The 13,816-nt window shown below is 42.1% G+C and overlaps 2 protein-coding genes across 3 annotated transcripts; one reads left to right on the plus strand and one right to left on the minus strand.

Moving 5' to 3' along the window:
* The first annotated feature begins 717 nt into the window (after nt 1-717).
* On the plus strand, nt 718-5,236 carry LOC140564096 (protein FAM181A-like). Its single transcript, XM_072689202.1, has 2 exons — nt 718-759; nt 1,036-5,236. Exon 2 carries the CDS (start codon nt 1,111-1,113, stop codon nt 1,924-1,926), a length of 816 nt encoding a protein of 271 aa, XP_072545303.1. The 5' UTR covers nt 718-759; nt 1,036-1,110; the 3' UTR covers nt 1,927-5,236.
* asb2b (ankyrin repeat and SOCS box containing 2b) lies at nt 2,903-13,194 on the minus strand. 2 transcript variants are annotated; one of them, XM_072689201.1, is made up of 9 exons: nt 13,057-13,194; nt 11,524-11,622; nt 10,527-10,708; nt 10,083-10,238; nt 9,739-9,984; nt 8,020-8,191; nt 5,944-6,550; nt 4,132-4,285; nt 2,903-3,975 (listed from the first exon to the last, which is right to left on the minus strand). In XM_072689201.1, exons 1-9 carry the CDS (start codon nt 13,062-13,064, stop codon nt 3,770-3,772), a joined length of 1,830 nt encoding a protein of 609 aa, XP_072545302.1. In that variant the 5' UTR covers nt 13,065-13,194; the 3' UTR covers nt 2,903-3,769. The 2 variants fall into 2 exon arrangements, with proteins under 2 accessions (XP_072545302.1, XP_072545301.1); XM_072689200.1 differs by lacking the exon at nt 13,057-13,194 and having other exon boundaries at nt 11,524-11,850.
* Nucleotides 13,195-13,816: the final 622 nt, after the last annotated feature.

The following is a 13,816-nucleotide window of genomic DNA, read 5'->3' on the forward strand; positions in this document are numbered from 1 at the left end:
GTTTGACTACAAATGCAGGAGTGCTATCCAGCTCCTTCGCCTTTGTCCCGCGAGGTTTGAATGAGTAATTCAGCTTTTGTGGTGCTCGATTGAGGGGGCAAACAGAAAGACAAGATTCTTGAGCGTTCAGGCCCCCTTTCCATGGTTATGTGCACATCTCTTTAGACTCCCCCCACCACCACCAACCAGCCCACCCCACCCCAAATCCTACTTCTCCTTACATCACTCTTAGGTAGAGAGACGAGAACTTTAGATCAGAACAGTTAAAAGTAGCCCGAAAGTAAACGAAAAACCCTAAAAGCCTTGTTATTCTCCTGGTGCAGTGAAGCATGCCAGCACCCCAGCTAGTGGACACAGATTTAAGCTAGCTGAAGCCTGCAGGACGTTTGATGTAACTAACTAGCTAACTAACTGTGAGTTGAGGTGTTTTTTTTTTTAAGTAGGGGGAAATCAAAAACACCAAACATAGTCTTGAAAGGGTCCAGTGAGTGTGGGGGGAAATGAGACAACGGTCTCTACAAAGAAATATAGCATCTATTAGCCTCTTTTCTTAGGGATTGCCATGACAACAATTTGCGAGGGCAAAGAATTCGATAGCGGGGAACTCATTGGGTCGCTGCTGGGGGGGGATTGAGGTCGCTGATTGGCTCAAAGAAAAGCACCATAACTACACGAAGTTTATATTCATTCAGCTCGTTCAAGTGGTTAAACCGTTCCAGGGAGAGAGAGAGGGAAGCAAAGCTGGGCGCTTCACCAATAGTGAGTTTAATTATTATTATTATTATTATTATTATTATTATTATTATATTTAATATTTTAGTAGGCTTTTATAATTTTATTGTTTTATAATTTTTTTGTTATTATTATTATTATTATTATTATTGGTCCCAAAAACAGCAACCTGTTTAAGTGTAAAGTCTGTATTTTTTCTTAAATAGCCTAATAAAGCATTATGCTGTGGCCTGGGCAGCCTAATATTAGCATTAACTGTCAAATGTATCATTTTTCATTTATTTCTAATCTTATTTTATACAGAGGGGTGGTTCCTAAAGCGCGTCAGCGGAATGGATTAAAAATAAATTGACAAAAACCAATCATACAAAACAAGACATGGCCAGCTCTGACAGTGAGGTGAAAACATTGCTGAACTTCGTGAACTTGGCTTCGAGTGACATCAAGGCAGCCTTGGACAAGTCAGCCCCGTGCAGGCGCTCCGTGGACCACCGCAAGTATCTCCAGAAGCAGCTGAAACGCTTCTCGCAGAAGTACTCCAGGATGCCCCGGTGCCACGCGCACAGAGCCCCCGACTCTGCCCCCAAAGCGCCCGAGGACAAGCCCACTCCGCTCACGCACGAGAGCACCGCGTCCCTCCAACACGTGAATGAAAAGCGAGAGTCGCGCGCAGAGCGTCTGGAACCAGACCCGGACCCCAGCCGGGAGGACCCATCCCGAGCGGGACAGGTGCCCATGCGCAAGCGTCAGCTCCCGGCTTCGTTTTGGGAAGAGCCCCGTGCCTCTCACGGCGCGCACCCGTGTTTCCATCACGCCTGGAAGAGGAGCGCACACGTGGGGACTCACGGGACTCACACGCAGGAGCCCGGCGGCGAAGAACGAAAAGCGAGCCTGATGCCGTCTGCCCGCCGCGGCTCTCCGGACCTGCAGCCGCTCCGAGTGGCTCTCACATGCGGCTGCGCTCCCTTCCAGTACCGCGGGAACCAGGCTCTCCACACACACGCGCACACACACCTCCTGTTGCCCCAGGCCAGTCTCGCCCACGTGGGGCTCAGGGCGAAAATAGGAGGAACGGAACTGGACATGCAGAAAGTGCCGGACGGTCTTATAAACAGCACAACGCACGTGGTGGTCAAGCCGATTCCCACTAAACCGGTTTCAACCTCTATCTTCAGTGTGTTCGGCTTCATTTAGAGCAGTTTACGTGTAAATGAACTATAAATTAATTAGTATATATATAAATATATTAATGTCTGTTCTTAAAGGGGAATTCCACCAGTTTTGCAAAGGTTGTGCATAATTCAGTGGTTGAGATGTAAACAAGGTCTACCACAGTAGTTTGGTGTGAAACGTTGCATTGAAGGGAAACCTGATCATTCTTTACAATTGTGGTAATAGAAACCAGATGTCTTAACGTCCACATCTCAGATATAACCCATTTTACCCAACTATCACAAAACAAAGCCCCAGAGCGTCAGGGGATATTCTCATAACTGTATCATGTAATGACTGTATGTGTGGTAGGTTTTTAGAGGCATCAGATATATGCTGGGTCCCTATCACCACCATTGTGGACAGTTCTCAAGACTCCATAATGTATTTCATAATGCATAATTTCATAACTGCTCATTTCACAGCAAACCTCGCCGAGGGACCGTGTTTACATCCTAACAGTTTAATTATGCAAAAATCCTCTTAAAGTTTGTATTACTGCATTGTTGAATTTGTAATTGTTCACAAATAGACATTAGGCCTTCCAATTTCTGATTAAGCACTTAAAGCACAAATACATAAATAAACAAATGTAGCAAACTCAAATGCAGCTAGTGGCTTGTTACTGAGGCAGGGTGTTCAAGCCATTGCCTTACCTCACCCTGAGACTCTTATAGAAGCTGTATTTAATTCCTTCTATTTACCTGAGCGATGATGAGAGCACTGGTTTTAACTAATCCATTGTTGCTGTGGTTATTTATGAGCACAGATTCAGTTTGTGTCGTATTCAGGGAATGGGCATGTGTTAAATTTCAAAATACAGGTCAGAAAGCTCTTTGAGTCAGGTTTTGAGTTGAAGTGATATCTATTTATCATGTTTGAGCATCAGTATATTCACAGTTACTAGGCTGTGCTACCTCAAATGAGTCAGACTCAGCAAACAGTAAACGAATGTCAGTTTAATTCCCACACACTTGTTCTCGGTTGCAGTTCATTGTACTGAGACGTGATACTGTGCACATTTAAACCACTACAGTAAGCCTTTATGTCCATCGATTTCATGCAGTGTGTTCAATTCACGGTGTAAAGCCAGAATCAATCGATACAGTAACACTTACTCTTTCCGTAAACAAAAAAAAAGGCACGCAAGCAAACAAAAACGGGCACATGTCATATGACAAACACGTTACTGTGACGCTCTTTCCTGAGCATATTGCTCATAGTCTTGTCAAACTGATGCAGAATTCACTTAGTTATGAACTCTCCTTTGGCTTCTTTTATGGCACACTGAACACAAATACACACACACACATACACACACACACACACACACAATAATACCTTACTAAATAAGTTACAGTAATGTGAGTTCAAGTCATAAAATCTTCAGTTTTCAGTCAAATTACATATTTGACATATTTGAAGTTCACTCAGTAGCTGTGTTCCCCAGTGTAATCAGTGCAATTCTTGTAGACAGCATTTGGTTTTTTTATGTACAACTATAGGCTATTATGGACAACAGTTAATCTCAGCTGTTCACCTATAATTACCATTCAACATAAGTGTGCTGACTCACCAACTGATTGCCTGATGATCAAATCTCTTCATACCTTACAAAGGAATACCAAGAATTCTCACTTTCAAATAACAATGCAAACACATACACAACCACCAAGAACACCACTGCTTATATAACCAGCAGTATCATAAGCAGCATCTTCAGATATTTTCTGATTCACATGTGTTCACACGTTTCGGCATGTTGTTTTACCACTGCGTCCTTCTATGAAAGTCTTACTGGGGTAGAAATGGACACAATAAGGAATCATATGTATCTTTGAGGTCCTGCACTTTGTATTCGATCCGACCCAAGCATCAGATCTGGGTATTCTCTAGTGCTGCTCTGTGAACAGCGCAGATACTGGAGCAGTTTGCCTGGTAGTGGAAGAGTGTTCATGGAGGTCAATCTCTGGGCACCAACCTGCTCGCGAATCTTCAGTCTGCAAAGATGTGTCAATGGGCGAGGAGACACTGTAGAGATAACAACGTGTTAGAAAGGTCAAAGCATGATGGCTGCAAATCCATAGTGTATTAGGTCCCCCATGCACAGCTTAGAGAGCTCTTTATGGGATTCTAGACAGAACAGAAGCACATTTAAGAATTTTACACATTAGAAACTATACTTACATGCTTTTTCCTTAATATCAATCCACTCTTCTTTCCTACTGAACTTTTCAGTCACTTTGTGACACAGGTTTACGTTCCCACTGTAGTCCAGAAGCAGGCTGATCAGAGGTACAGCCATGTGACAAACAGGTGCAGAGGTGATCCATTCACAAAACTGGGGATTGAGATTGGGAATAAGCGAGTCATAATTATTGACAGCAATGTTAGAAACAAATAATGTTAACAAAAATAATCTAAAGGTTGCTAATACATCAATCAGCCATATGATTAGCATCACTGACAGGTGAAGTGAAAAACATTGATTATCTTCATCTACAGTGGCGTCTCTCAAGGGTGGGATATATTAGGCAGCAAGTGAACAGTCAGTTCTGGAAGGTGATGATGTGTTAAGAATCTGAGCCACTTTGACAAAAGCCAAATTTTGATGGCTAGATTACTAAAGGGACAGCCAGTGAACCAGCGACAGGGTCACGGGCACCTAATGATCATTAATGCTCATGGAGGCCCCACCTCACAGCTTATCCTCTTGAGACCCTGCATCCTCATATGGGGACATTAAATTTCTGCTTCACTGCACTATGATACTTTTAAACTTTGATTCTTTGGCCTCATATTTTTTTGTGAAAACGACTTTCTGTATAAAGACTAAGTTTAGTTTTTATACTTGTTAGGTCCTACTAATCCCAAATAGTAGAAATTTAAAATGCACACCAAGCGAAAGTCCAGGTCTCAGGGGGTTAAAGGACATAAAGGAATCTGGTGCTAACACACTGGTGCCAGAAACCAGAAAGAATTCTTGTGGAGTCCAAGTCTCAAATGGTCAGAACTCTTGTGGCAGCAAAAGAGGGACTTACTCAATATTAGGTGCATCAATATTAGGTACTAATTTTATGGCTGATCGGCGTATATTGTCTTGACTTCACCAATACATACAAGAAATTCTAAACATTTTTCAGCTGACTCAAACTTGTCTGTTTACAAGGGTAAGGTCTGACCATGCCCAACCTTCTGCGAGGTCATTGTTTACAGTGTGCTAATATTTTTTTAAATATGCTGGTGTGGCTTCATAGGTAAGAAGAATGCACTCAACCCAATAAATCAGGGGTGGGGAGCTTCAGTCCTGATGGGCTGGATTCCTGCACAGTTTTGTGTCTTACCTGCTTAAGCACACCTGATTCGACTCACATGTCATAATTGCTAGAGTAGGTGTGTTAGAGCAGGAAAATCAGCAACTGTGTTGGACTCCAGCCTTAAGTTCCCCACTGCTTGATGGAGGCAAGTCCTGCCTAATCATTCTTAACATTTCAAGGGTTAAAGGGAAATATTATATTTCTGCTACAACAAGCTGACAACTTTCTTTCATTTTTCTTTAATTATTTTTATTTCTAATATTCATCCCCTTATTCTACCTAATTTGGAAGGCCATGTGAACTAGCATGTCTCCTCCGACACATGTGCGTCTTTTCGATGCAGCATCACTTGGTAGCCAGTACACTTGAAGGAAAGCACGGCTCCCCAGCTCTGATACGACACCTAACAGACACCTATGCTGACCAACATTACACTGACAAAATAAACTTCCAAGGATGCATGTTGTACAGAATTTTGTGTCGTCTGCTTCTGTTTCAGACCATTTTTATCTTTAATTATTATCAGCACTTGTCTATAATGTTCTAATATTCGAAAAAAATTGTTTCATATGTATTTTATGTTACATTTTGTTGCTTTATATCAGTATGTTGTGACTAAAATGCCTGAAAAAGCTTTGTATCAATAAAACTTCTAAAGCTATTAGGTTACTAGAGTCCATACCTGTAGATTTCTGGTGGTTGATTCCGTGCAGGTTGTTTGTGATGGAACTGTATTTGCGATGACTGACTGAGTCCTTTGGCCCATGTCTTCCATTCTGCTTTGATTAACAGAAGAAGGCTGTCTGGTATCTTTATGGTAACATCTGAAGCAATCCTGTGCCTTACAGCCATGGTCCAACAGATACTGTAAAATGCCCAAATGGTGTGTACACAACAGCACTCCTGGGAAATCTGTGGGATGGGCTGGTATGTGAGCATTAACATCTGCCCCATGTTCCACCAGAGAGGAAACAGTCCTAAAACAACCCAGACGGGCTGCAACCATCAGCGGGCTGAGGGGATCCAGGTTGGGGTCTGCACCAGCCTTGAGCAAGGCTTCCACAACCCCTGCATTACCAGCTGCCACTGCACAGTACAAAGCTGTACTGCGATGGTCATGGAACAAGGCTGAGCGTTTGTCCGAGAGCCTGGCATTTACGTCAGACCCAGAACTAATCAAGAAAGACACAACATTTTCATGGTTGAACTCAGCTGCCAGATGAAGAGGTGTGATCCCACTTTGCCGTATCTTGGATCGACTTGTGACAGGCAGCAGTAGGGCGACATTCCTAGGAATAAGCAGATAACAATGAGAGATGAGCACAATCAGAGATTCAGCCATGAGTTAAATCTTGATTCTTTTTAAATCTTTTTTTATTCTTTAAAGCTTTTTTACTCTAGGGGTGTAGCTGGGGGTGTAGCTAGGCTAACGCAATCGCACCAATCAACAACCCACTCCAGCATGATCTTGTTACATGCCACACTGTTCCCACCTCCCACCTCATTAATAGATTAAGTAACAAGATGTAAAGACTTGTCCTTTTTCTTCAGTCAAAATTTGTTTAAAATCAGAAAATCATAAAAATATTGACTCCAATAGCATGAATCAAATCATGGCCCGAGTGTACTGTTACACCCCTACTCAGAGCTCATTTAGAGAAACTACAGAGAAACTGTTGATAGTGTGGGTTTTACGTTATCATATCTGTATTTGTAAGAAGAAGAGGAGCTATTTTATTATTATTTAAAAACAACAGTTTGATTAATTTATCATTGTGCAGATAGTCTTGCTTTTCGCATGTTTTGTTTGACTTTTTCCGCATTCAAACAAAAATTGAATGTAGATCATAAAGCAACTTTATGCTTCCTCCTGGGCTCTCCCTATATGTGGAAGTGGAATTCGCACCGCTCAAGGATAAAGGACATGCTTTTGCAAAGGACAAGCCTCCTTAGCCAGAGTTACATACTGCCCTTTTTGGCATGCTGAGCCTGGAGTAGCAACAATAGTGGCGCTACTCTCCCTATTGTTATTTTAAGGTAACAGTGTTACATAATGCTCCTTTAATAATTGGCCACTGCCATGCAAAAACCTCTCATCTCTATTTTGCTGCTTATTACCTTTTAAGTCATTCAAATTTGTTCATTAAATCATATCACAATTTCATGATGTTTTGATGATTTTTCCCAGCTCCGGTAAAACCATTTTGAAGATACAAGTTTTTTTTGTGAAAGCGACAATTTGCGTACACACAATTACATAATTCTATTTTTAAATAATTTAATAAAATAAAGTAACAGCTCTTCTTGAATTCAAAATCTTAAAGATCATTTACTCTTGGAAAAAGCAAGAAAAGATAAGCTACTCAGGGCCACTGACAAACAGGAAGACAATCGACAGTTGCCACTTAAAACATATGTGTGTTTGCATCACCTGTCACACAGCAGGCACTGTCAATATAATGTACTTTGTCGCACCACTTGACCCCTTCACCCGCAAGCCTCTTGTTTCTACTACAGCTGTCCTGCAGCCTGAGGGGTTCTATTCTCAAAAAGCCCTAAACTGGCAGGGTCATGCACATTACACCTACAGTGTGTTGCAGTGGAACCAAGAGAAGTTCCAAATGCGTTCCTCACTCCTATAATTTAGGAATTTCTCAACTAGTTTGCATTGTTCTCCATCTAACTACTGTAAAAACTGTAAAATAACCGGTGGCCTCTGTAATGATACCTAGACGGCACTTATAGCGAGTATACTTACTCTTTATTGCCGTGCTGGGCAGCGATATGCAGAGGCAGGAGTCCAGTGTTGGAGGCTTTGTTGCCGTCTGCATGGTGTCTAAGCAGAAGCTCCACTGTACTCTGATGGCCGTGTTTACTGGCTTGACTCAGAGCTGTTGTTCCCTCACATGACTGCAGGTTCACATTGGCACCTTTAGAGATATAAAAGAGCCAGAGTTAGTGTTGGCACTGCAACCACAGTGTTGCCATTCATCTCTATTTAGGGGAATCCTTATCAAAGGCACGTTGCTACACAAGTAGCATTTGTGACGCAAAAAGAAACAGCTTTAAATATCCTCTCAACTCTTTGACTTATCGGCGTTAACTCTGACAGTTAGGGTATGCTTTTGTGACCCCTCCTGTATTAGTTAGGTCTTATCAGTCTACAAAAGATATCACCCATTGCCAGTTCCACATTCTCACACACAAGAGAAGAGCAGCAGGGCATGGAAAACGGATAAACCTAATCAGACTCAAAGTGAGTGTGTATTACAACTGCTTAGTACTAATATCTACATGTACATAAGAAAAAATACTTCTACATCTATGGCATTTAGCTGACGCTCTTATCCAGAGCGACTTACAAGGTTTGTCGTATTACAGAGGGGTCCAATGTAGTATTAGGAGTCTTGCCCAAGAACTCTTATTGGTGAAGCGCAACATAATCACACAGACCGGGAATCGAACCCCAGTCTCCCGCATGGTGTGATAGCTCAGTGGCAGGTACTGGTGTTATCTGTTGCACCACACCAACAATAAGAGTTTCACATCAGAAACAACATAAAAGTGAAATAAAAGTTTCACATCAGAAACGTATTATGTAAACATGTGTCTGTACTGGATCTATATGTAAATGTTCAGTGTAACTGCATTAAAAACTATTTGTACAAGAAAAGGGAGATGTTAGATGGTGCAAGAAGCAAGCTGGCAGTTCTAAACAGGGTCCCTCACCTCATATAACCATTCCCAAATAAAAAAGACATGGAAGCTCCCCAGTTAACCCATTCACTTCCAACAACTACATTAAGTATAATAAGGCAAGCAGCTTGTTCTGATTGGTTTATAAAAATGAAATGTTTATGCCTTGGCTGAAGATCTAACACAGAATGACCTTTTCTTTCTATTTTATTTGACATTTTGTCTTTTCAATTATCATTATCATGACATTTTTAGTCAGATTTTTGCACAGGATCTGCTCTGTCTACATCAGTGTGCATTTAGCTGATGATGACACATAACATGGCATATTTCCCTGCAATACTACCATTCACCCAAGTCAGCTGATTAAACTCTGATAAGCACCGTCTGCAGCTTGCTAGTGTGCTACTATCAACACAACACAACTGTTGACGAGTATCACACTTCACCCCCTCCCCCACAGAGCTGCCTACCAGTCACCATGAAGAGGCATGAATATCTGCAGTCTACACTTTTAAAAAAGGGCTCTTCACAGGTTCTTAGAAAAGGCAATGGCTCTATGAGGGACCTCAAAGAACCATCTGGATGCTTAAACGTTTTTTGGTTTTGGTTTTTTGTCTGGGTAAAGGGCTCTTTGCTTTGGTGGACAACAGGGAAATGATTCTTCATAGCTCCTGCACTCAAAGAACCCTTTTTTTCTTTACCATGTAGCAGCCTTTTTAATTTTATTTTTAATTACTAAGTAGAATCCTTTTTTGCTTAGAGTGATAAGGCGCTCTACCTTTTTGGATGAGGTACTCCACAACCTTTGTCCTCCCCAGCCGAGCAGCCTCCATGAGTGGAGTGATGCCATAGGTGCTGGGGGGGTTGACGGCAGCTCCAGCCTGAATGAGGGTCTCACACAACTGTGTGTTGCCGCGCCTCACTGCTTCATGTAGAGCTGTCCACCCCCGATGACAGCGCTGGTTCACTGCACCTCCAAACGCCAGAAGAACTCTGACTATGTCAATATCCTCCTGTTCACAAGCTAAATGGTACATGGCTTTAAATGTCATTTGACCACATGCATATTTGGCATATTTGATTGAGTAATATAAATATTACAGTTAATCAGGAATGCTGTACCTTTATAAAGTGGCGTGTCTTTGTTTTTATTGCTAATATCTGGGTCTGCTCCTGCCACCAATAGACACTTCACACACTCCAGGTGTTTTCCATCAATTGCAATCAGAAGAGCAGTCTGCTCCTGGAGCGTGCGCTTATCTACCGAAGTGGGTTTAGCTAGGTGATGAACAAACAAACCACACAAACACAAACACACACACACAAACACACAGTATTCTTAGTTTGCACTTATCTACCTTGTATAACATGACAAATCATAGCCTAGCTAAAAGAAAACAGCGGCTCAACTTGCTGAGCAAGTTTATCCTCCCATCTAGAATTCCGCAGAAGCGATTAGAAAGATCTTGAGTCCCCAGACAGGCTTAGCTTCCTTAAGCTATCTGGACCCAAAATGCAAATGAAAAGACCTTTAAGCTCCTACACATTTTGCCTAAGAATGCTTACCTTTGAGCAGAGCTTTAACACAGTCAGCTTGGCCACAGTATGCGGCCTCATGCAGGGCTGTCCAGTCCTCCGTTGTTTTCGGTGTTTGGATGCGGGATTCGGATGCGACCAATTCAGACACTGTCTGCACATCACCTTTTCTAATAGCCAGTATTATGGGCTCTATTATGGGCTCTGCATCCCTGTGAAACAGACAACGTGTAGGCTTAATTGGACTGTTGAGGACGCCACAAAATTACACAGGTTCATTTTTAGCATGTTGAGGACTGTAGGTTGGCCTACATAATAATTTAAAGCTACTGTGCTCAGGTCGATTTGAGGGTGATTTGAATGAGCAGATGTTGGCCACATGTTCTGAATTCTCACATTATGCTTGACTTACATGATATCCCAAGATTGTTACTCAGTAATTACACAACAAAACCACAACAACAGTGCAAGCAGGCTGCTGAGGTATTACTAAGTTATAGGAGTGAAGGATGCCAGCTTCAATTGATTGAGTCTATATGAATGCATAGCACCAATTTGTGCACTAGTCCTAACCTTTGTGTGGACTTAACATTCTCTATAGTCTCATTGTCCTGAGGGTCTGCTATGATCTGAAGATAACCTATGCACCCTGGCTGCACTACTGTTTGGGTCAGTCTAGGTAGAGTCGCTTTCCACCCTTTTAGGACAACACAAGGGTTAAGTAGAGGTCATAGTAACTAGTCATTTTCACTCACTCTTAAGCATGCATGCACTTTTTAGCATGCAAGCAATTCCAAAAAACACAAAAGCAGCCATCACCTAACACAGCATTTCAGCACTTTCAGCTGAGCTGAGCACATGCATGCTCAGTCCTCAGTTCCTGATATTGTAGCCTCCTGAAATATTGAAGCCACTTTTGTTTCTTCCAGAGATATTATCTGAATAAATGAATATTCTTACTGCAGTTTGGTTGTAGGCTGCTCTGCTCGCGCCTGCTCTTAAACAATAGCACGACAAAGGCACTCACTCTGTGGGGACTGGGGTGACGTCGTCGAGGTTCCCTCGTCGCCCTCCGCTGTCAACACACTGGCTCAGCAGAGCCAGCGCCGAACCGCTCTTCCCTCCACTTGAATGAAACAAGGAAAAATATTTCGAGTAACTAAAACGTGTCATTGTGAAATGACACTATAACGCTCGCGACACGGCGAGATGAGTGAGCGAGAGACAGAGACAGAGAGCGCGCGCGCGCGCGAGAGAGAGAGAGGTAGAGAGTAAGGGGGGGGAGGGTGAGCAGTCATCAGGGTCTCAGCTGTTCTCTGTGGTAATTTTAGGCCGTTAAGGATCACCATGTATGACCAAGCACTCGACAGCTCTGAGGCTTTTGTGTTGCCAGTGGCCGCTTTATAATGTTGCTCTACGTAAATGACATCATGCTGTGGGCGTGTTTTGTGTTTGGCCCGAGCTACACTGGAAGTTAATCACCCTGCAAGAGTGCTAGAGGTTTCAGATAGACTGAATGGCATAAGTGGCCAACACGTAGGGTTCCAAAGAAACAGACACACACACACACACAAAAAAAAAATAAAATAAAAAAATTAGGGGTGAAAAAAAAGGAGGAGGACTAAACACACTAAACCTGCAGTATAATGATCCTCACCAGCACCTGGAATCCTACCAAGCAAAAGAAAACGAAATGACTCTCCTTGCCTCTGCATTTGCAATTAACCTCATAGGTCAGAGCATTTTTCTTCTGTTTACTTCTTCTTTTAGAAGCTGAATGTCAGTTTTGGAAGCAGGCCAGCCTGGATCAGATAGGACTGATAATGGTTTCCCAGCTATCCTTAGCTTCCTATAATTAGACCTCATTCAGTCTCCTGAAGATGCAATAAGAAGCACGGGCAGATTGGCTGCTTGTGTTTAGTCAGATCTGCAGAGCTGCATCAGTTTATATGTGATGCACTTTAACTGTGTGCACTGAGACGTGAAGTTCAGCGCTGTGGGAATTTGATCCTTTCTTTAGAATTAAGAGCTTTTCCTGTTCCTGTTCCGGTCCAAAAACTACACTGACACTCTAAAAAATAAAGGTGCTACAAAGGGTTCTTCGAGCGATGCTATGGCAGAACCATTTTTGGTTCCATAGAGATGCATTTTTGTGCAAGAGGTATAAGTGTGAAGAGCCTTTTATGGGTTAAAAGAAGTTGATGTAATGGTTAGCAATGTAAAGGTTTTTCATGCTCACAGCTCTTTTACAGAAATTGGTCTTTAAGGAAGTAAAATGGGTCGACTATGGTAGTGCTCAAAGAACCCTTTGCCCTTAATTCTGAAGGAACAGTCCGATTCCTTTAGCAGTGTTGTAGGCCACAAAAACTTCTGATTGGTCTAAAGTGATAATTATGAATAATTATGCTTTTCTCTTGTTTGTTATCATGTGAATATGATTAAAGCTCACTTTTTTTTAGCCAGTAGGTTTGATGATGGTTTGAACGGTTTAGGGAACATATGGACCAAAGGGACATGTAAAACATCAGAACATTAATGAGTTAATCAAGGTAAATCTTACCTGGCCATTGACAGCAACTGTGAGCCGCAGTGGTATTGTGTGAGGCGGTCAGACCACCTTTGATGTTTTGTGGAAGCGAATGAATACAATCAGGAATGGCTGCACATCTCAGGCATGTATTATCATGCAGCAGCAGATCTACAGGATGGCCCCTGCTGAAACGTGCAAATGTTTACGTCGCAGTATGCATTATATGTTTATCAGACTCAGGTTAATCCTGAATGATTAGGGTTTGGTTTCAGCAGCCTCACATAAAATGCCAAGCCACAGCTACTGGATTGATATCTACTAGATAAACCTTCTTATCTACTGCAACTTCTTTGTATAAAAAAGCGCAGTGTTGAATTGATCTGACTTGATGGTGTAAATTGATTACATATCATTTTATTCCAAAGGTAAGTAATCATATAACACACACAGTGAAAATACACAATAGTAACAAACTAATTGCTTTTTAAGAGATTTTCACAGTGTACAGTATCATAGGTCACTTTTTTTTGTTATTCTTCAGGTCAGTGAGGATGTGGTCAGGGTTCTATGGAGCCTTACTTCACATTTTCCTATCAGTACCTCTAGCTTATTGCATGCACACAAGCTGTTGTTCTTGCACAACCTAAGTAACAACACTGACTGCACAAAAAAAGGAGAAGTACACAGCTTTGCAGAAGAGCGAGAGGTTTAAGGAAATCTGGTACTCACCGTGTGTGTCTGTGTGAATGTGGATCTGAAACTCCTTGCACTCCCTCGCTGAGTTGACAAG

Source organism: Salminus brasiliensis, chromosome 10 (genome assembly GCF_030463535.1).
Source record: "Salminus brasiliensis chromosome 10, fSalBra1.hap2, whole genome shotgun sequence".
Classification (NCBI taxonomy): domain Eukaryota; kingdom Metazoa; phylum Chordata; class Actinopteri; order Characiformes; family Bryconidae; genus Salminus; species Salminus brasiliensis.

Bases quoted from the DNA above. Each gene is read 5' to 3' on its own strand.
- LOC140564096 (XM_072689202.1), top strand. From the start codon at position 1,111: ATGGCCAGCTCTGACAGTGAGGTGAAAACATTGCTGAACTTCGTGAAC.
- asb2b (XM_072689200.1), bottom strand. From the start codon at position 11,669: ATGACACGTTTTAGTTACTCGAAATATTTTTCCTTGTTTCATTCAAGT. The intron at 8,192-9,738 runs GTAGAGCGCCTT...ATATCTCTAAAG, and splicing joins GGAGTACCTCATCCAAAAAG to GTGCCAATGTGAACCTGCAG. The intron at 3,976-4,131 runs GTAAGTATAGTT...TTATCTCTACAG, and splicing joins TGATATTAAGGAAAAAGCAT to TGTCTCCTCGCCCATTGACA.